This window comes from Saccopteryx leptura, chromosome 3 (assembly GCF_036850995.1).
Source record: "Saccopteryx leptura isolate mSacLep1 chromosome 3, mSacLep1_pri_phased_curated, whole genome shotgun sequence".
Classification (NCBI taxonomy): domain Eukaryota; kingdom Metazoa; phylum Chordata; class Mammalia; order Chiroptera; family Emballonuridae; genus Saccopteryx; species Saccopteryx leptura.
In genome coordinates, this window is record NC_089505.1 from 65,624,481 (window position 1) to 65,644,896 (window position 20,416).

General features: G+C 54.0%; 1 protein-coding gene across 3 annotated transcripts; it reads right to left on the reverse strand.

Moving 5' to 3' along the window:
• Positions 1-3,316: 3,316 nt before the first annotated feature.
• Positions 3,317-13,729, reverse strand: MEIS3 (Meis homeobox 3). 3 transcript variants are annotated; one of them, XM_066371886.1, is made up of 13 exons: positions 13,323-13,729; positions 11,413-11,594; positions 11,036-11,195; positions 10,891-10,941; positions 9,890-9,940; positions 9,563-9,661; positions 7,891-8,002; positions 7,558-7,706; positions 6,612-6,688; positions 6,334-6,392; positions 6,143-6,226; positions 5,728-5,797; positions 3,317-3,756 (listed from the first exon to the last, which is right to left on the reverse strand). In XM_066371886.1, the coding sequence occupies exons 1-12, from the start codon at positions 13,332-13,334 to the stop codon at positions 5,748-5,750; spliced, it is 1,086 nt and encodes a 361-aa protein (XP_066227983.1). In that variant the 5' UTR covers positions 13,335-13,729; the 3' UTR covers positions 3,317-3,756; positions 5,728-5,747. The 3 variants fall into 3 exon arrangements, with proteins under 3 accessions (XP_066227983.1, XP_066227982.1, XP_066227981.1); XM_066371885.1 differs by having other exon boundaries at positions 9,563-9,712; XM_066371884.1 differs by having other exon boundaries at positions 9,563-9,940.
• Positions 13,730-20,416: the final 6,687 nt, after the last annotated feature.

Consider the following 20,416-nt stretch of genomic DNA (forward strand, 5'->3'; position numbering starts at 1 on the left):
CTTCAGTACATCTCTTTGGGTGACACAATTCAACCAATAACACCGCCTCTAATCCACCCTCCCCATGTATCCCAAGGGTCAAAGCACAAACCCAATTCTATCCTTTCTCTGCTCAAAATTCTTCCAAGACAATGGAATAGTACTCAGCCATAAAAAGGAACAAAGCACCGACACATGCCACAGTATGGAAAAACCTCAAAAACATGCTAAGTGGGAGAAGCCAGACATGAAAGACGATGTATTGTAAGATTCCATTTATATGAAATGTCCAGAATGGGCAAATCCATAGACAGAACATGGATTGGTGGTTTCCTGGGTGTGGGGGTTGGGGGTAGATGGGGAGTGACTCCAGAGGGTGGAAGGTTTCTTTTTGGCTGATTGTGGTGATAGATGCACAACTCTGTGACTATTCTAAAGCCATCGAACTGCACACTTCAAATGGGTGGATTTTACTGTCTCTGAGTTTACATTTCAATAAAGGTGTTACCAAACGGACACCTTTCATGGCTCCCCAGCGCCCTCTGGAGGGCGCCCGGGCTCATTCTCTGCCTCACATTCTGATGCATCTGAGCTGGATGATCGATGGTCACATTGTTGTGGATACATAATTCACAAGATGCTACAAAGCCACACAGAGAGACACATAAAAAAAGGAGGCACACAGTTACAAAGACCCGCTTTGCCGCACAATCCCACCCAGAGCCACATAGCAATGCCCAGAGTCTCCAAATCACAGACGCGAGCGCACGCACACCCCCTCCCCCCCACAAGGCACAAAGTGACAGCCAGCCAGGGACCAAACCATTCCTCAGGGACAGCACCCCATTCAGGAACAGGCTCGGCTGTGGACACACTCCTGGTGGCGCCCGCTGGACCAACAGCCCTCCCTACAGCCGGACACCGACCGCAGCACCCTAAGTCCACCTTGGTAGCCACAGCAGACAATGGTCACACATATCGGTCCCAAGACAGGCTGCCTCTGCCCACCCAGCGCACCCCGCAGACCCTGCTGGGGTCCCCACTTCCACCTGGGCCTGTCCTACTCAGCGATGCCCATCCCCTTCACAGGCCGCCCCAGAACTCAGGAGTTCCTCACCCCAGGAAGTGGGGGAGGTATTTTTAGTTACAATTAACCTCCCGCCCAATTTCCCTCCTCCCGGAAGCACATCCAATTGGTTTAATTAGAAATAATTAAGTGAGAGGCAGTCCAGGCACGGGGAGAAGGTGGGGGAGAAAGAGAAGGGGAGAGGGGAGCTGCCCACTCCCACGCGCCAGCGTCCCACATTCCTCATTCTGACAGGCAGAGGTTGCATGCACCTGGCCTCCCCTTGAAGTAAGCCTCAGGCCTGGGTCCAGCTCTGCCCCCTCCCCAGAACCCCTTCCCAAATCCCTTCAAAGGAAAGGGGGTATTGGAAGTTCTTCCTGCTGTCTATCCCTCATCCAGCCCACTTCAGTCCTGGTGTGTTTGGGGACAGATAAACACTACGACAGTCACCAAAACAATAACCCGGAAACTAGTTAGTGTTTGGCCCTTTAAAAATCTTACCGTCTTAGACTCTATTTTGAGCGGCCAGTTGAGCAGAATGCCAGGCAGTCTTGGTTCAAAGGGAGATCCACACTATCCACACGATCCCGCTGGGTGACGCTGCGTGGGCGACTTCACCTCTCTGGGCCCTGGTTTCCTCCTCTGGGAACTGGGGACAGTGATTGTCCCACCTCCCGGGACTCAGTGGTGGATAGTGGGTTTACCGCATTGGTAGCATCAAGACATAGCCCCGCACGCAGCACGCACTGGATAAGGTTAAATAAAGGCATAAAGGTGCCCAAACCACCCTACCCGTGCCATCCCGCGGCATCTAACAGACCCAGTGATGTGCTCACTTACTCGGCCCACGCAGGTCTCCCCACCTCCCCACTGAGACGTCAGCTCCCTGAGGGCAAGGGCTTGCCTTGTTTACTGAAGTGATGAGCAGAGAGTGTGCACTCAGGAAATACCTGTGGCATGAATGAATGAATGAACGAATGAATGAGTGAGTGAGTGACAGGTGAAAGCCCTTGTGCCTCAGGATTGCTTGCTCCACTCTCCACCTGTTCCCCAGGCATCCTGTCAGCTCTGAGCTGCAGTTTCTCTAGTTACGAATAACAACTCCTGCCTGGCCTGTGGTGGATAAGGCATCAACCTGGAATGCTGAGGTTGCTGGTTCAAGACCCTGGGGCTCGCCTGGTCAGGTCACATATGAGAAGCAACTATGAGTTAATGTTCTCGTTCTTCCCTCCCCAGCCTTTCTCTCTCTCTCTTCTCTCTCTAAAATCAATAAATAAAATCTTTTTAAAACAAAACAAAAAAAACAAATAATGACTCCTGCCTGAGACGGAGTGCTTGCTATGTGCCAGGCACCATTCTCAGCTCTCCTTGGTGCACCTCTGTTAATCAGCACGGCAGACCTGTGAGGGAGGTGGTGCTCCTCTCCCCACTCTCCGTGTGGAGCTGAGGCCCAGAGAGGTGATGTCACTTCTCCAAGGTACCACAGCTATTATGTTCAGAGGCAGGATTTGAACCCATGTCTGTTGGCACCATTCTCAGTGGGCGAGGCTGTTCATGCCCAGCCTGCCCATCTCCCATGGGACAGGTGGAGAAAGGAATCTGGGAGCCAAGTGTGGAAGACTGATGCCAAAGTCCCCCCAATTCTTCATCCCTCCAGGTGTCCACCTCTCTTGTGATGCATGTTTGCAGCCCCACCCAGTAAAGGGTGAAATCTAGTTCTCCTCCCTTGAATCTGGACTAGCCTTGAGACATGCAGTGGCTGAGAGAATGGAGCTGAGATAACCATGTGCCAGATCTCAGCCAGGGCCTTGAGTGGCCTTGAGCCCTTCTGCTCCCTCTTGGAGTCCAATCAAGCCTCTATGTGAACAAACCTGACAGCCTACCGGTCAATGTTACTATGTGGTCCAGTCACTCCTGTTACCCTTGATGCCAGCAAGCTGACCCCCAAATGCAGAGGCCCCTTGCTGAGCTGTCCCTGGCCACAGACACCCAAGAGAGCCCTGCTGAAACCATAGGCCCTGCCTAGCTTAGCCTGGTTTAAGATACCAACTCATAGAATAATTCGCTAAACAATAGTGGACGCTTTGAGCCACAAAGTTTAGGGATTGTTTGTTACACAGCAATAACTGACTGATACACATGGAATGCCCAAGGACAGAGCAGGATAAAGAGTATAAATTATCATAGTAACCAGTGGTTTATAAGCTTCAAATAGATGAGAATTTAAGTCTTAGAGAGAAGAGACACAAGAACTCAAATTGGTGGCTTTTTGTTTTCAAGACTTTAACATTAAAAAAAAAGTAGAAGACATCAGAGGAGGGAGGTGGGGGAGAGAGGAGAGGAGTGGGTTGGGAGGATGAAGGGAACCTCCCCAAATATCAGATCCGGGTGACCCTCCTCCTCTGACATCTTCAGCCCACCCCCAATTCCATCTCTGTCCTGGAGGTGGGGGCCCCCACCCATCATCTTCTGATGACTCAGGATCTCAGCTTGGGTTCCAGTCAGAGGTGAGGGCAGAAGTGGGGTACAGAGCCTAGAGGCCTTGACTTTGTCCTTGAGAGATCGAGTGGGCGCTCAGGTCCCCCATGCCCCAGCAGGGCCCCAGGGAGGTAGGCGTTGAGTGGGAGGGCCATAGGAGGTGAGGTCCTGAAGCCAGAGGTGGGGACTGGAGCCAGGTGTTAGCCTGGTGGTAACAGTTCAGAGGCTGGAGTCTGTGGAGAAGGGAGGAGAGGCAACTCAGGAGGCGGGAGGGGATCGAAGCCCATGTCAGTCCTTCTATGTGTCCCCACCAGATCCGCAGTGAGAGGGATGTGGTGGGGGGGAGATGGAGAATCAGAACAAAATGGAGGGAGAGATGATAAAAGAGATAAGGAGACAGTTAAGACAAAGAAAGAAAGACAAGAAGAGAGGGAAACAGAAAAAGACAAATTGGGTGGATGGGGGGACAGAAAAGGCAGAGAGAAAAGATAGCCCCCTAGGATGAGAAGCCCTCTCCATCACCCCTGATCCCACAGTCTTTGGACACTCAGACCAGACCACATCTATCCTGATTGGTCAGAGCAGAGCTGAGACCCCCACTGACCAGTCAGGCTCTGAACAAACTCATCACCTTTCCTCAGGTCTCCAGATCTCCACTCATCTCCCAGTCTTTCTGTTGGCCCTGATTTTATTACTCACCCACCTAACAAACCAGAGTCAGCCCAGCTCAGTACTCCCTCTCATTCATGTCTGTGGGTGGGGAGGGGCTGTTTCATAGCTGTGAGGTTTCTTAGTGTGCTGGGCCTTTGCATATGCTGTTCCCTCCTCCCTTGCCTCACTCCTCTTCTCCTGGTCTCAGCTCCAATGTCCCCTCCTCCAGGAAGTCCGCCCTAAACTCCACAGCCTAGATCTGATGTTTTTTCTGGGTTCCTCCAGTTCCTAAGTTCCCTCCTCCCAGCCCTGCCTGCTCTAGGTCACCACTGTTTGAGATGGGTATGTCTCCCCCACTAGAGTGTGAGCCTCACGAGTGCAGGGCTGGGCTGTCATGGTCAGTGCTGTGTCCCCAGGACCACCCAGCACAGGGCTGGGCACAGAGGTGCTCAGGAAATATGTATTAAATGAATGAATGAACAAATCTAAACTAAAGCGTTTCAACTTCATCAGAGGGCACTAGGGAGCCACAGAAGGGCCTTAATCCAGGAAGGGTCAAGATATGAATTATGCTTTAGGAACCCCAGGGAGCCTGTCAACCATCAGCCTCTGCCCATGCTGTTTCCTTTGCTTTTCTGAGCTGAGTAGACCTGCACACCTGACCTCTTCTCTCTGAGCCTCAGTGTTCTCATCTGCAAAATGAAAATAATAATAGTTTCTCCCTCTTGGGGTTGTTGTGAAGACTAAATAAGAAGATACTAATCTAAAATTGTAAGACCTGGAAGAATAAAAGAATGTATGAACTCTATTACTTTGCTTCTAACTTCTACTCAGTGGGCTCCTATTCATCCTTCAATGTTCCTCACAGAAGCCATGACATCTTCCCTGATATCTCAGAGAAAGCTGATGACTCCTTCCTCTGAGCAACTTGTTTTTGTGTGTGTGTGACAGAGACAGAGAGAGACAAAGAGAGGGACAGAGAGGGACAGATAGGGAGAGAGATGAGAAGCATCAATTCTTCATTGTGGCACCTTAGTTGGTCATTGATTGCTCTCTCGTATGTGCCTTGACCGTGGGGCTACAGCAGATCGAGTGACCCCTTGCTCAAGCCAGCGACCTTGGGCTCAAGCTGGTGAGCCTTGCTCAAGTCAGATGAGCCCGCACTCAAGCCAATGATCTCGGAGTTTGGAATCTTGGTCCTCCACATCCCAGTCCAATGCTCTATCCACTGCGCCACCACCTGGTCAGGCAGTAACTTGTTTTTTATTGTTTCAGCTGTCGCACTGGTTTCAGACGTCCACTTCCTCACAAGCCTGGAATCTCCATGTCAGGGCATGTATATATGCATGTATGTATGTACGTATATATGTGTGTATGTGTGTATATATGTATGTATAGATGGATGGATAAATGAATGATGGCCCGAGAATCCTCAGTTCAGGGACTGACGCTGCCCCTGGTCTCGGTGGTTCGCTTCTGGAGTCAACTGGTCTTACAAAGGTTTGAGAGCTGCCCAGCCCCCAGCCCAGCACCTCTCAACACTGGACACTTACACTTCTCCTGAATCCAGCCTCTACAGATAATGCCACTCCCCTTCTAAGTTCAAACTCATCCCCATTGATCCTGGAAGACAAAAGAGGAGGGTTAGTGGGTCTTCACCAGACACCCCCATATGCCCGAAAGTCCCTCTTGCACCTGTCTCAGGGGACCCTCTGTCAGGACAGACTGAGTCATCGTTTAAGACGGTGCTGATCATTGAAGGAAAAGTGGAGCCTTCCAATAAATGGGTGGAACTCGAAGAAGCAAACTCTGTGAGGAAAATGTGGGAACCTGGAAATCTGCTCTCTTGTTATGCAAATGAGGCACTGTATTCATTATTCATGTAACCTTAGAAGATGAGGCATCTTTATTTAGAGGAGGGGCCTGGTGTGTTTGGGGGCGTGGCTTAGTTAAGGGGCGGGGTCTTACCTGGTGACCTGACAGTCATGTGTGGCTGTGTCTCGGAATATCCCCCCATGGGCTGGCCTTCTGGGTTGAAGGCTGCACCTTGCCCTGCGAGGGGAGTTGAAAGGTGCAGCCTGAGCCCCAGAATGCCTGAGGCCGGGTTTTGACACTCTCCCGGGAGCACTGGGCCCTTTCTCCACAACTTTTCCCTGTACCTGTGCGGTTCGATTGGTCTATCATCGGCTGCACGATGCGTCTCCGGGCGTTAATGAACCTGGGAGGTGGTCATGGAAATGGAGGAGGGTGTAAAGAGGGTGTAGGAGAGAGGCAGAGGTGAACATACAGAGACAGCGAGAGCTGAGAAGAGAGGGCTAGGATGGTAAAAGGCGCGAGGGGGAGGCGAGGTTCGGGGTCTCCTTCAGCACCGCGGACAGCGCCCGGCCTCCCATCCTGGGCTCCCCACGCACCCGCCCAAGACTCCAGTGCCCCTTACCAGTTGTTGACTTGCAGGATGGTGAGCCCCGTGTCCTGCGCCAGCTGTTTCTTCTGCTCCTCCGAGGGGTACGGGTGCTGTAGCCATCAGCAAGAGTCACCCCGCTTGCTGGGCCACCATCTGATCTCCACTGCCCGGCCCCAGGGGTCCCCCAGGGTGGCCAGCCCAGGCCGGGGGAGGGGCTGAGGTCGGAAGCGCCAGTTCATCGGAGCTTCTCCGTGCTCCCCGGGGCCCAACAGGGGGAAGCAGAGCCAAGCTTCGGGCAATTACGCCCGTGGGCGCCCCCGCCTCTTCCAGCAATTAGAGGCTAATTGGCTAGCTCTCATTCGGGAAAGACAGAGCTTGGGGACAGGGCTCCATTGCCAGGAAAGGAGGCAAAACCAAGCACCAGCCTTTCTGAGTCTCTCTGTCAAGGCCCCATGTACATCTCTTCCTGTCCCAATTTCTTTCTTCCTCTAAGCTTCTCTCTCTTCCCCTCCCCTACCTTGTTCCCCCTTCCCTGTGACTCAAGTCACTCCTTGTCTCTATCTTGCTCTAATTTAATTCTCCCAAGACCTCTGAGCCTCACTCTCCTCCTCTGCGAAATGGAGGAAATACAGCTCTGCCGCCCTCAGAGTATGTTTGACTGGATGGTTGGATGATTGATGGGTGGGTGAATCCATGGACCAAAGGTCAGATGAATGGGCAGGTGGGTGGGGGAAAACTGAGTGAGAACTTGCTCTTTTGGCTAAGAGCAAGTGAGCGAGTTAAGAGCCCGTGGCAACACCTGGCACATAGGTAGTGCTCAGGAAGTTTTTTCTGGCTAGTTCCCATATTCTTGAAAATCTCCCTCAATATTCCACCTGCCTCAGTCTCCTCTCTCTGGTCTCTCAGGGTCTCAGTCTCTGCGTGGGCTTTCTCCATCTCCCTCAGTGCCCATCCAGCCCCCAGGGCAGCAGGCTCTCACCGAGAGGTGTTGAAACAACCAGGCTCTCATGATGTTAGTGGCCACCTTGGGGAAGATGCCCCTTTTCTTGTTCCGCCGCCGCTCCTGGTCCAGCTCCTCATCCTCTCCTCCGGAACTGGGGGAGGCCACACTTGTGTCTAGACCATCTCCTAAGGGAGAGAGGCATGCGTGCTAGACAACACTGAGGGTGGGAAACCAGAGAGACCCATAACTTTCACCAGAAACACTACTTTCACCCCAGCTGTCCTTGATGCCTTGAAAATTCTACTTGCTGTCTAACTTCAATCTTCAGGCTGACTCCCACATTTCCCTTCTTCCCCCCAAGCTTCTCACCTTGGTCACTGGAGTTGTCCCCACTTTGGGAGGCCAGGCCTCCACTGGATGGGCCCGGGGTCCCCAAATGCACAGACCTGCTGTCTTCATGGTCTCTAATCCATGCAGTATTCTGAAAAACAGGAGTTTGGAAGTTAGTGCCAAGGCTTGGCATACAATTTAGCACAGTAGCTAAGATCATGGGCTCTGGAGCTAGGTCTTCTGGAGGGAAAGCCTGTACCTGCCTCTTTCTGGCTGTGTGACCTTAGGCAAGTCACTTCACCTCTCTGTGCCTCAGTTTCCTCATCTGGATAATGGAAGACAATTATGGTCCCCACCTCAGCCTGTAGAAACTATTCAATGAGTTCATTTACATGAAGGCACAGAGCAATCACTCAATAAAGATGAGTTTACACAGATCTATGGCACCTTCTCTGAAATCCTATGGAGGCTGGAGGTGTTTCAGAATTGAGAACTTTTCACATTTTCAGATGATAAGTCGGTATACACGCCGTGTATTTCATAACACCCCAGCAGGGTCTGGGGCACAACCTCGTCATCAAGCTCATTAACATTTCTGCGGCAAAATGGATGAATATTTAACTAAGTGGAATAAATAAAGGCTATAAATAGTCTCTCATTAGTTCAGGTCAGATTTTGCTGCCAAATGAGTTTGCATTAAACTTATGGGGGAGAAAATAACTTTCAGTTTTTAGAGATTTGGAGTCTCAGAACTGCAGATCAGAGTCCGGGACTATGTTTTCTTCATTCAAACACCTTGAGGGACTTGACAAGCCATTAGGTTCACCTACTGCCCCAGGTTCATGTCCCAGGATGCCAACCCACCTGTATAGACAGTCAAGACTTCTTTGTCATTCAGTTTAAGGTTTAGATCAAGGTTGGGAGGCAGATTGAGTGTGGGGGTGGTGGAAACATCTGCCTGCACCTCGGGGTGCCCCAGCTGTGCCAGTGGTGGCCCTAGACCCTGCTGCTGCTTTTTTTTTTTTAATATTTAAGTCTGAATGATATTTTTTTATAAATAAATTTTTATTTTAATGGGGTGACATCAATATATCAGGGTACATATATTCAAAGAAAACATGTCCAGGTTATCTTGTCATTCAACTCTGTTGCATACCCATCACCCAAAGAGAGATTGTCCTCCGTCACCTTCTATCTAGTTTTCTTTGTACCCCTCCCCCTTCCCCCTGCCTGCTGCTTTGTAGACAGTCCCTCCCCACAGGATCCATCATGTGCGTCCTGCCTGGGCACAGCCCAGGAAATGGCCAGTCAGGGAATCTTCTCCAGGTGCAGTACATCTGTGTGGAATTGTGTGATTGAGTGTATTGGGGGACACTTGTGTGCAAACTGCAGAGTCATCAGGTCAGAAGGTTTCTGAACATGGATGTAACTATCACCGTTCCAGTGCTGAATTCAATCAAATGCAGTAGGTGAGCCTCCTTGTTGGTATACCTGAAACTGTGGTTGTTGCGAGCATACTGCACACACATGCTCTCAGTGACGGTGTCTTGATCAGGCTGTCCTGTGCACTCTATGGCGCCACTGTGCAGCTGGTGCGTGTGTGTGTGTGCGCGCGCGCGCACATGCACGCATGCACATCCTCATGCTGCAACCCAGCGGTCTGCCATGGCTTTGGCGCAGGGTGATGCCTGGTGCCCCACGGTGGGCCTACCTGGTCTGGGAGATTGGGGCAGGAGGTCGGGTAGTCCTCGAGGTCCTCCCTACAGCCGCCGTCCCGGTCCTCGATGACCAGGTCTATGGGCATCTTTCCCTTGAGGCAGGTGATGTAGCGGTGACAGAAGTTGTCGCACAGGTCGTGGACCTGAGGGGGCACCGGGGTACTGGGGGGACCACCCGGGGGCCAGGGCTGGGTGTACAGGAACAGGGGTGGCATTCTGCTCCAACTCCAGTGAGGAGAGAGCCTGGGGTGGGAGTGGAGGGGTGAGATGGGGAGGATGGGGGGCAAGAGAGGGTGTGAGGGGAAGTGAGAAGCACTCACCTTCTCCAGCTCCAGCAGGTGGAAGCGGAGCACCTGAATGGCCTGTATCATCTGCAGAGACAGGAAGAAGCAGAGGAGGGGAGGGCGGGAGACAGAAAGAGAGAGAAGAAGGAAGAGGAGGAGGAGAAAGGAGGGATGAAAAGAGACAGAGGAACAAAAATGAGTAAGACAGAATGACGCAGACAGAGAGACAGAGCAAAGAAAGTCACAAAGACAAAGCGACAGGAGTAGAGAGACACAGAGATCCGAGATGGAGACCCAGCATTTCGGGAAGAGAGTGTTATGTTAGATTGTGTTGGGGACAAAGAAAGAGAAGAAAGAGGTGCAAGAGACAGAAAAGGGTCATCACAAGAGGAGTGAATGCAGGTAAGCTACAATAATAACACTCTCTCCTTTGCCTGCTTGCCCTCTGCTCCATTTCCCACCCGGCACCTGCAAACTACATTTCCCAGAGTCCTTTGCCAAAGGGTTTGGCCAATAGGAAGCCCTGGCGGGAGCTGGGAAATAGAAGAAGCCAGGGCATTCCTCCCTCTCTTTCTCTCCTTGCCCCTTCTCTTTCTTTTCTCTCTCCCTTCCTCTCCTTTCTCCTTTGCAGCTAATCTCTGCCCTCATTTTGGCATGGCTCTGTTCTCCTGGTAGAACAACTAAGGCGTATTGCGTCTCTACTAGGCACTGTTCTAAGCACTTGACCCTCGTTAACTCATTAAATCCACACAATAGCCCTGTCAGATAGAAATTACTACCAGGTCATTTTATCAATGAGGAAACTGAGGCAAGGGAGATGGAACGGCTTGTCCTGGTTCACAGAGCTGGGAAATGGCAGAAATGGGATTCAAACTCTGGACATTGGTCTGTGTTCTCAAACTCTAGGCTACGTTGCATTACAAATGGGCATCGGTTATCACTGAGAACATGGGTTCCCCAACCAATCCCAAGGCTATGGAGGGCAGGACAGGAGACCCTCTGGTAGGAGGGGGCATCGTGCAGGGCCCAGGTCTCACCAGATTGTCCAGTTCTGGGTTGGAGGAGAAGAGGGGCCTCTCCGAGTGGACCTGGGAGGAAGAGAGAGGCCGGGGAGGGCACATCCTGTCTCCCGCCTGCCCTCTTCCCTGACTGTCCTGGTGCATGGCGGATGGGGGTGCCTACCTGCTTGGCAAAGGCTGCAATGTCCTCATTGAAGGAATCGGAAGAGCAGACATCACCGCCCATTGGTGCACCCAGCCCAGTCCCAGGCCCATCACGGGGTGAGCAGGTGGCCAGTTCACATTTCTCGAAGACTAGGGCCAGCAGTGGGAAGAGTGGGTGTCTGGAGGGAGCAGGAGAAAAGAGAGTTCATGAAGGGACAGCAGGGGTCTTTGAAACATGGAGCACCTGGGAGGGGACAGGGGACCCAGAGGAAAGAGTTGAACACAGAGTGAGAGAGAGTCAGAGAAAGAGAAAGAGGTCTAGAGAGACAGACCAAGGAACAGAAAGGGTCCCGCATTCTGAGACCCCATGGAGGCCTCAGCCCTCTCCCCACTCACCCATAGATCTCATCCTTCTCCCTCTTCAGACCATCACTATCCAAGCCTGGGGGCGGGGGCTGGGGAGGCCGGTGGGGGCCGTAGGGCCCAGGGGCTCTCGGTGCCGGAGGCACTGCCTCTGAGAAGCCAGCCAGGGCTGCAGTGCTGTCCACGATGCCTGGGTAGTGGGGCAGCTCATCATACTGGGAGGAGGAAAGAGGGAGAGGCCTCAGCTCTAGCAAGAAACCTCCTGGCCCTGGGACCCAAGAGAGTCCCTCTCCTTGCTACAGGAACCTTCCCTTCTGGCCCCCAAGTGTCCCAGATATGTCCATCAGTACTCCCCAGTCCCTCAATGTCTCATGGGGCTGTGTATGACTGGGGGCCCTGTCCCATGGACTTCTCTTGTACCCCTGGACTGTGACATATGTCCCATCAGAGATTCCTGAGGTGTGGGCAGGAAGGTACAGAAGACAGAGACAGACGCAGGTCTCTGATCTGAGGGTGAGGGGTCAAGGATCAGCGGGCTGGTAACTGCCAGCTCCTCACAGAATGAGGAAGGGAGGGAGAAGGGAAGAAAACCAAGGAGAGAGGTTCAGAAAGAGACAGAGGGAGGAGAGAGAGAGAGATGATGAGAGTGATGGAAGGAAAGGCAAAGAGAGAAAGAGACAGGAGATCAGGAGATAAAGAGAGAAAAGCAAACAGAAGGGAGAGAAGAGGGGACAAGACAAAGACAGAAATGGAAGAAAGTGATTTTCACTCATACACTTCCCATAAAAACAATGCATTGTTTGTACATAAATGTACACAGTCTTCCCCGGTTCAATTGCACTTTGGTTCTCAAATATGTACATCTAAGTGTGTCTTAACAACTTGTCACATCCTATTCACCATGTGAGTCCAACACACACACACACACACACACACACACACACACACACACACACACACACACACACCAGAACCAACCGCCAGGCATTAGAATGAATGAGTGAATGAGTGAGTGAGTGAGTGAGTGAATGAATGAATGAGACATTTAGCACATACAGGAATGAATGAGAAAGTGAATGAGTGAATGAATGAATGAACGAACGAATGAAGTATTTCTCACAGTTCCTAGCACTCATTCAATAAACTCTTGCTGAACAAAAGAAACACACACACATGCAACCACACAACCCCACTTTTACAAACAGCCCCCAAGAGAAGCCACAGGCATCCAAGCTAGATTTCTGTGTCTGGTCATCACAGAAGCACACGCGCTGGGGAAGCCTGGGGACCTTAGATCGCCTAAATCCAACCCTTTCCTTGGAGATGAAGAAACTGAGTCTTAAAGAGGCAAAAGGACTGAGACGAGGAGCGCGAGAGTTCCTGCGCGGTCCGCCTCGCCCCCGCGGGCGCGCGGAGGGCTCTCCGTGTCTTTGCTTCTCTCTTCGTTCACTTTCTCTTCTCCTAACTTCTCCTGAGCCCTGAAGTTGCATTCAACCACTCCTGGCTGTTCCTCGCACATCCTACGATGTCGTTCGAGTCCTCACATCCTGCTCCTTCTGCCCCCCTGCTCCCCCAAGGTACTACTCACCCCTTCGCCTGTCTCCTGCGATCTGGCCCATCCCCAGGACAGAAAGGGGAGCTGAGAGGGGCCCTCCCGGTGAGACCCGCCTCTCAGCACTGACCCCACCCTGAACCCTCGGAGGACTTGGAACAAAGTAGAGCAGGGAAGAGGGTAGAGATAGAAGGAGCCAGAAAAGGAAGTGGGGGTCAGGATAAAGGGCCTGCAGTGGAGGGGGAGATGGAGGAACAGAGTAGGGGGAGTGGGAAGGCAGGGCGACGGAGGCGGAGAGAGACGGTGGAGCGGGCGGGACGGGACCGGAGCGCCCAGGTGGGGGGGGGGGGAGGAGACGGACTGGGGCACAGGGCGCCCACCTCAGACCTACCCTCCGGGCCATGGGCTGAAGCCGGCGGCAACTCCTGGGTCCCTCCAGGGCCTGGCCCGCTGACAGGGCGCAGCCAAGGGCAGCGGCCCCCTACGGCCCGCGGTGCCGACGCCAGGGGGTGGGGCAGGAGGCTGGGCGCCCGGCCCCCCCACCCCCGCCGCCGTCAGTGGCAGGCGCCGGGCAGGTCGGAGGCTGCGAACATGGACCCCCAGCGCCCGCCCCCAGCGGGGGTCACTGCTGGGGGCTCATGCCAGCGAGGGAAGGGGCGAGAAGGCGGGGAGGGTCGCCCCAGGCCCCCTCCCCGGGGCCCCCGGTCCCTTCCCCGGTCCTGGGGGGACGGAACCAGCCTGAGAGAAACAGACCGAGAGACGAGGGATGGGGTGGGGGGAGAAGAGTCGGCCCGGCGGGGGGCGACGGGGGCGGGGGGCTCCCCGCGCGGGTGCGAGGTCCCGACGTGGGCGGCCCGGAGGGATGCTGGCGGCCCCGGCTGTCCCTCTCCGCCTTTCCCGGTCTCTCCCTCTCTGTGGTCACATCCGGAAGTTCCACAGCGAAGATGCTTAACCCGCTGTCCGCCGGTGGCGCGGGCGGCGGGCGGGGCGGGAGCGTCCGGGGCCTCCCCTCCCCCCCCCGACCCCCACTCCGGACGGGGGCGTGCTCCTGGAGCGAAGTCTCCCGGTGTCTGTCTAATCTCCTCGCCCCTCCCGCCTTCCTCTTTCTGTACCCCGCCGGTCTGGGTTTTCTCTGCCTCCCCCTCCCCCGCGGCTGCCACAGGTCTCTGTCCCTCTGCACCCCTGTCCTCCGCGATCTACGCCTTTCTCTGTCTCTCTCTCTATCTCTTTGGTTCCCCTTTCCCCCTACATCTTTGCGTCTCTCTCCATTTCTTTCTCTCTTTGTCTCTGTCTCTCTCCCATCTCTGCCCCACACATCTCTGCCTCTCTCGTCTCTCCCTTCCCCCACCTCCCACGGGCCCTCTCTTCAGCCATCTCCCCCCCACCCGCTCCTTGACTGAGAGACAGGAGAGGAGGGAACCAGAGGCTGAAAGTAACCAAACCCCCACATTTTAGTTCTCTTCTTGCTCTGACCCCCCTACCTCCCTTCTCCTGGGAAATAAGGCTACCCTGTGTCTGTGTCTGAAGCCACCTGTGTGTATGTGACTTGCTGTGTCTGTGCATCTGATTGTCTGACCATGCCTGTGTGTGTATGTTTACAGGAGCGACTGTGTGCCTTGTTTTTGTCTGAATGTGAGGTGAGTGTTGGGGTGGGGGGTGCCTGGGTCTGTGCATACAATATCTGTGTCTTAGACGGCAGAGTGTCACCACAGGTGTGTGACTGTGCATGCGCGCCTGGAAGTGTCATTCTGACTTTCTGCCTATTGCTGACTCCTGCCTGTTAGAAGGTACTTAGCCTGAAGTCTCCTCAATGCCTGACTCAGGGAGTTAGTTTATGGAATCTCCAAAAGTGAGGGTGAGTGGTGTGACTGGCCACAGAGACACTGGGGAGAAGGGCCACAGCTTTATTTGCGTCCTGGAGGAGGCTGGGACCCAGACAGCCTTCGAAACTGGTGTTCCAATGAGGTATACAGATGTGTGCAGTGAAAGCCTATTGAGCACCTATTATATGCCAGGCGGTGTTCTGGGGAAATAGCAGGGAAGAAGAAGACAAATTTTCTAGCCTCCTGGCACTCACATTCTGGTGAGCGTCGCATGGGGGGAAAGAATAGTCAAGTAAATAAATGTGTAGGTATAAAATAATGCTTGAATGAGATGGGTGCTCTGAAACAAAGAAAGAGTCAGGATGTCGTGCATGATGTATAAAAGCTGGACAGGAAAGTCCTCAGAGGAGGTGACATCTGAGTAGAGGCCTGAAGAGGGTGAGGGAACCATGCAGATATCTGGGGTAAGACCATTCCAGGCAGGGGGAACAGCAGGTGCAAAGGCCCTGGGGCAGGAATGTGCCTGGTGTGTTCTAGAAGGTCAGGGAGGGCAGGAAAGTGTGAAGGAGAGAAGAGACTGGGATTCATTCTCTTGCTGGCTTTTTATTTATTAAGAATCTTTTTATCCTCTGGTGCCCTTGGATTTGGGGGGAGTTTGCACACGCATGTGCAAATGTTCATCAGGACACCTGTGGATTTGGTACTTGTGTGTTGCCCCCCCCAAGAAGATGGTTTATAGTATTCTTCACATTTTTACAAAGAGATACTTGCCCTCCCCCCTCAAAGGTACAAACCATCACTCCAGAGGGATAGTGACAAAGAGTAGTGAGATGGTGACCCAGAGAGAAGGGAACAGGAACTTAGGGGAGGGACAGTGACCCAGAGATGGGACAGAGAGACCTAGAGAGAGGGGGCACAGGACCCAGAGGAGCGCACAGAAACCAGAGAGAGAGGGAACACAGAGATCTAGAGAGGGGAAATCAGAGAGGGGAGAGATGGAGCAGGTGGCTGGAGCCAGTGCACCACCCCTGCTGGGCTCTCTAAGGATATTTTTACGACCCTCATAAACAGCTCTACCTCTGCGGCAACCTGCTTCTCCTTCATCCTCTTATCTTGTGGAAATGAACAAAACCACCCAGGCTCAGGCAGGGGTGACACAGCCTGAGAGATGGGGGTTAGGGCAGAAGCCCTGCCCACTGGGAGAGGGCAAGAGGGGGACTGTGACGGAGGGTGAGGATGGGTCCCCTCTGAGCCTCAGTCTCCTCATCTGCTGGATGAACAATGGGCCCGGGGGTGAAGGATGATGGGAAACCAGTTCAACTAGAGGGTGCCAGGGTTCACTCCAGGGGGCCTTGGCGCCCCCCCCAGGAACGCTTGTATGCAGCTGTCCTGCAGGTGATGCTGCCCTTTACGGAAGGCAGAGGGGAAGGGGGTGCTTTAATCACCACCACACGCCCCCCCGCCCGCCTCCTAGATAGGGGTTTTGGAGCAGAAAATTAATTTAAATCACTTTTTAATTAAAGATGCAAAGCTCTTCTGTGCGTCCCCACCACCAAGGCCCTCGGCTGAGGTTCAGGGTCAGGGAGCCGTGGGCCTGGGTCTCCAGCCTCACTTTGTGTCCTGAGATGGGGGGAGCACACTGAGGTCCCCTTGCCCAAGCTGATTCCAAAATCGAGTGAAACCTGAGCGACATTCCCAGTGAGGGATGAGCCATGAGCAGGCCGAGGGATGGAGGGGACCGTGTCTTGACTGGGTAAGGGTCCTGGGAGGCCGAGGGAGGGGGTGACTGGGAGAAAGGAAGGTTGTTTCTTCCTCTGCTCTGGGCGCAGAAGGACCCTCCAGCCCCCTAAACAAGGAGGAGGGGGGGGCTTGGACTCTTGGGCATAAATCTTTTTAATTAAAGAGAGAAGCGAGACATTGGAAAGGGAAAAAAATTGGAGTGTTGGAGAAAAATGGATGGGGAAGGCCAGGGACTGGAGGGAGGCGAAGGGAGGGGGCGGCCAGCTTTCTGACTCCAGGCCCTGGACAGTCTGTGTGGCGCGCACGTGCGCACACACACACACACACACACACACACACATCCTCCCCCCCCCCCTTTCTCTCTAACCTCAGGCCCCCTCTGACAAGCTGTTTCCCTTAAATGGCCTTTGGGCCCTCAGACTCTTGTGTCCCAGAGGAGGGAGTAGATGGGGTCCAGGTGTGTGTCATGTGTCCTTGCTTGCTGACTACAGGGTGGCTACATCTGTGAGGGTGGCTTTCAGCCCCTGTGTGCCGGATGGGACACCTGAATAGCCCCCTGCCCCATTTTAAAGGTAGGAAGGCCCCATCATGTCCACCTCATTGAGCCTTCCATGAGTACATCTGGGGACCTTCCAGGTGTCCCCAACACAGGTTCCCCCCACCTTGGCTGTGGACCTCACAGGGGCCTGGGCAGGACCCTTGCTCCCCTCAGTCCCCCCATCCCCAGGGACCCCAGTGATTCCCAGGGTCTACTCTCAGGGCCACAGGAGCTGAGGATGAGCGAGAAGCTGCTCAGGGCTCCTCCTGTCTTCTCTTTGGGTACTGCTAACTCTTGCCTCAGTTTCCCCTCTATCATCAGCTCTGGGTTTGCATCTTCCTTCCTCTGTAACTCTGCCCAGGGGCGGGGATGAAAGGCTCTTAAATGAGGAGCCTTCTAGTTCTCCGCTTCCGGGGTGTGTGTGTGTGTGTGTGTGTGTGTGTGTGTGTGTGTGTGTGTGTGTGTCTGTCCCAATGTCTCTCATGTCTGTCCTGCACCTTCTTCTATCTCTGTGTCCTTTCTCTGTCTCTCATTTCCACTCAGTCTCAGTCGCCCTGCCGCCCCCTGCTTCCCACTCCATCTCTGCCTCTCGGCCTTTGTCCCCCCCTCCCCAGCCCGTCCCAGCGTGTCCCGGGTCCCTGCCTTCCTGTCTCTGTCCCTAGCTCCCCCATCCCGCTGCCCAGACCTTTCATAAATGCATCGCCCGATCCCAGTCCCTCCCCCCCTCCCCCGCCCCCGCCTGGCCCGGCTCCAGGAGAAGGAAATATTTATCTTGCTGCTCACCCCCGCCCCGCCCCCGCCCCTCTGCCCGCCTCCTGGGCCATCCATCACCTGAGCAGCGGACGCGGGCAGCTCATTTGTCACCCGCTGCCTGCCGCCCCGCCAAGCAATCATACCATTAGCCATGGCTCGGCAGAGGCTACCAGGAGGACCAGGCCTGACCCGGGCGGGGGAGGGGCGCGGGGCTGTGACTCCCACCCCAGACCTTTCCCTTCCTGTCTCCCTGTCCCCCTCGGTGTCTGTCTGCCTCTGCCAGTTGCTCTTTGAACCTCATCTCTTTTCTGGGTCTCCACTTCTCTTCCTCCTCCTCTTCCTCCTTCTCCTCCTCCCCCCCCTTTCACTGTGTCCCCCCGTCTTTGGTGTGTGTGTTGTTTGTCTGTCTCACGTGTCTCTCCCTCCACCTTGTTCTCTCTATCCCTGTGCCTCTCTTTGGATGACCTCTCTGTCTCTCTCTGCCTCTGTCTCTATTTCTAATTCTCATTTTCTCTTTCGCTCTCAATCTTTCTTTCTCTCAGTCTTTGTCCACCCCACCCCCACCCCTGCACCTTGCCTGCCTCTGTCTTTGGGACCTCTGCTCTCGTCCTCCCCCATCTCTCTGCCTCTGTGTGCCCAGCCCTGGGTCCCCCTCTCTCCCTCCCCCCACCTCCCCCTACTCTGGCCCCGACTGCCGGCCCCCACGCCCTTTCATCTCTGGCCTTCTCTCCGTGCCTCTGGGCAGCCCCTCCGCTTTGTGTGCTGTGTTGGCTGGAGGGTTGCTCAGACCTCCGCACTGTGTCTGCCCTGATTCGCTCTCCCCTCCCATCTCCCTCAGCGCTGCCTTTTCAAGTCTCTCTTGTCTAATTCTGTCTCCATTTCTGTTTCTGTTTTCTTCTGTGGCCCCTCCTCCTCCCTCCCCACTTTTCTGCTCCTCTTCCCCTCCAGCCCTGCGATCCCTCCTCTGCTGACCCCAACTGCCCCCTCTCAGTCCATCATATCTGACATTTCCTTCCCTCCACCTCCGGGGAGAAATGGTGGGGGTGGTGCAGGGTGTGGGGGAGACAGTGAAGGAGGCGTGGGGCGGAGAGGGCAAATACCTTAGGAGGCACTCAGGACAGAATCCTCATACCTTCTCTCCCACAGCCTGAGTGCCTGGAAGTCCTCCCTAGAGTCTGACTTAAATCCTCACGGGGCTGGCAGGATGCAGAGGTGGTGCCAGGAGCCAGCCCTTCTCTAGGCCTGGACCAGAAGCTGTATGCTTGGCTGGGGGGGGGGGTGGCTAGGAGAGGAGGGCACCGGACACAGTTGTGCCTCTCCGTTGGTGCTCATGCATTTTCCCATCAGGACAGGGAGGCGGTGGGGCCTGTGGGCTCTGCATGTCCATTCGTACCTCTAGACCCAACAGCAGTTTTCATTACTGCCCCCTGAAATCCCCTCCCTTTGTGCCCTCCAGCACCGGTGGGGGTGTGGGGATGGGGGAGTTTGGGGAGTCAACCCCTGGAAGCAGCCTCCCCATCAGCATCCAGGGGCCAGTGGATAAATACCCCAATTCCTTACCCTCAGGTCGGGCACCAAAGAGGGTCCTATACAATCCCCAGTGGACCCCATTGCCTGCAGGAGGGGCCCTGCTCATTAACAGAGCCCTTAATGGCTTCCTTCCCTGTCTCCCCTCTAGTGTCTCCTGGGGTCACCTCCCAAATAAATGACTTGTCTCCCATCCTTGCCTCAGGCTGGCTTCTGTGGAACCTAATCTAAGATAGTGGCTGGGCACGGATGTGGTAGATAGGCAGAGAGAGGGCACCAGGGAGACAAGATCCCCCTGTGATGATGAATTGTTTATGTCCACTTGGTACCCGGATGTTTGGTCAAACTTTAATCCAGATGTTGCTGCAAAGGTATTTTTCAGATGAGATTAGCATTTAAACAAGTAAAGCAGATTACCCTCCATAATGTGGGTGGGCCTCATCCAATCAGTTGAAGACCTTGAGAGAAAGAGGGGCCCTTGCTGATGGCTCAGTGGATAGAGCATTAATCTAGCATATGGACATCCCAGGTTCAATTTTCGGTCAGGGCACACAGGAGAAGAAGCAACCATCTGCTTCTCTCCCCCCTCTCGCCCTTTCTCTCCCTCTTCTCCTCCCACAGCCAGTGGCTTGATTGGTTTGAGCATGGTCCCGGGTGCTGAAGATAGCTTGGTTGGTTGGAGCAGGTCAGCCTCAGGTGCTAAAAATAGCTTGATACTCAAGCATCGGCCCAGGATGGGGTTACCAGGTGGATCTGGGTTAGGGCACATGTGAAAGTCTGCCTCACTATCTCCCTCCTCTTACCTAAAGAGAGAGAGAGAGAGGTAATTCTGCTTCCAGATTGCCTTTGGATTTGAGCTGCAATGTCAGTCTCAGCCTCCTGGCCTGCCCTGCAGAATTTGGACTTGTCAGCCCTACAATCACATAAGCCAAAAAAAAAAAAAAAAATTTCTATCTACACATCTTATTGGTTCTGTTTCTCTGGAGGACCCTCATTAATATACCCTCAAAACCTAAAATGCTCTGAGCAGGTGAGACATGACAAAGAAATAAAGAGAGAGAAACAAACATAAGTGTTCAAGATTTAGCATCTAGCCTGGCCAGA

Coding starts and splice junctions, on each gene's coding strand:
- MEIS3 (XM_066371884.1), bottom strand. Junction 10,942..11,035: donor TTGCAGCCTTTGCCAAGCAG/GTAGGCACCCCC, acceptor TCTTCCTCCCAG/GTCCACTCGGAGAGGCCCCT. Junction 8,003..9,562: donor GCCCCAATCTCCCAGACCAG/GTAGGCCCACCG, acceptor CCTGTTTTTCAG/AATACTGCATGGATTAGAGA.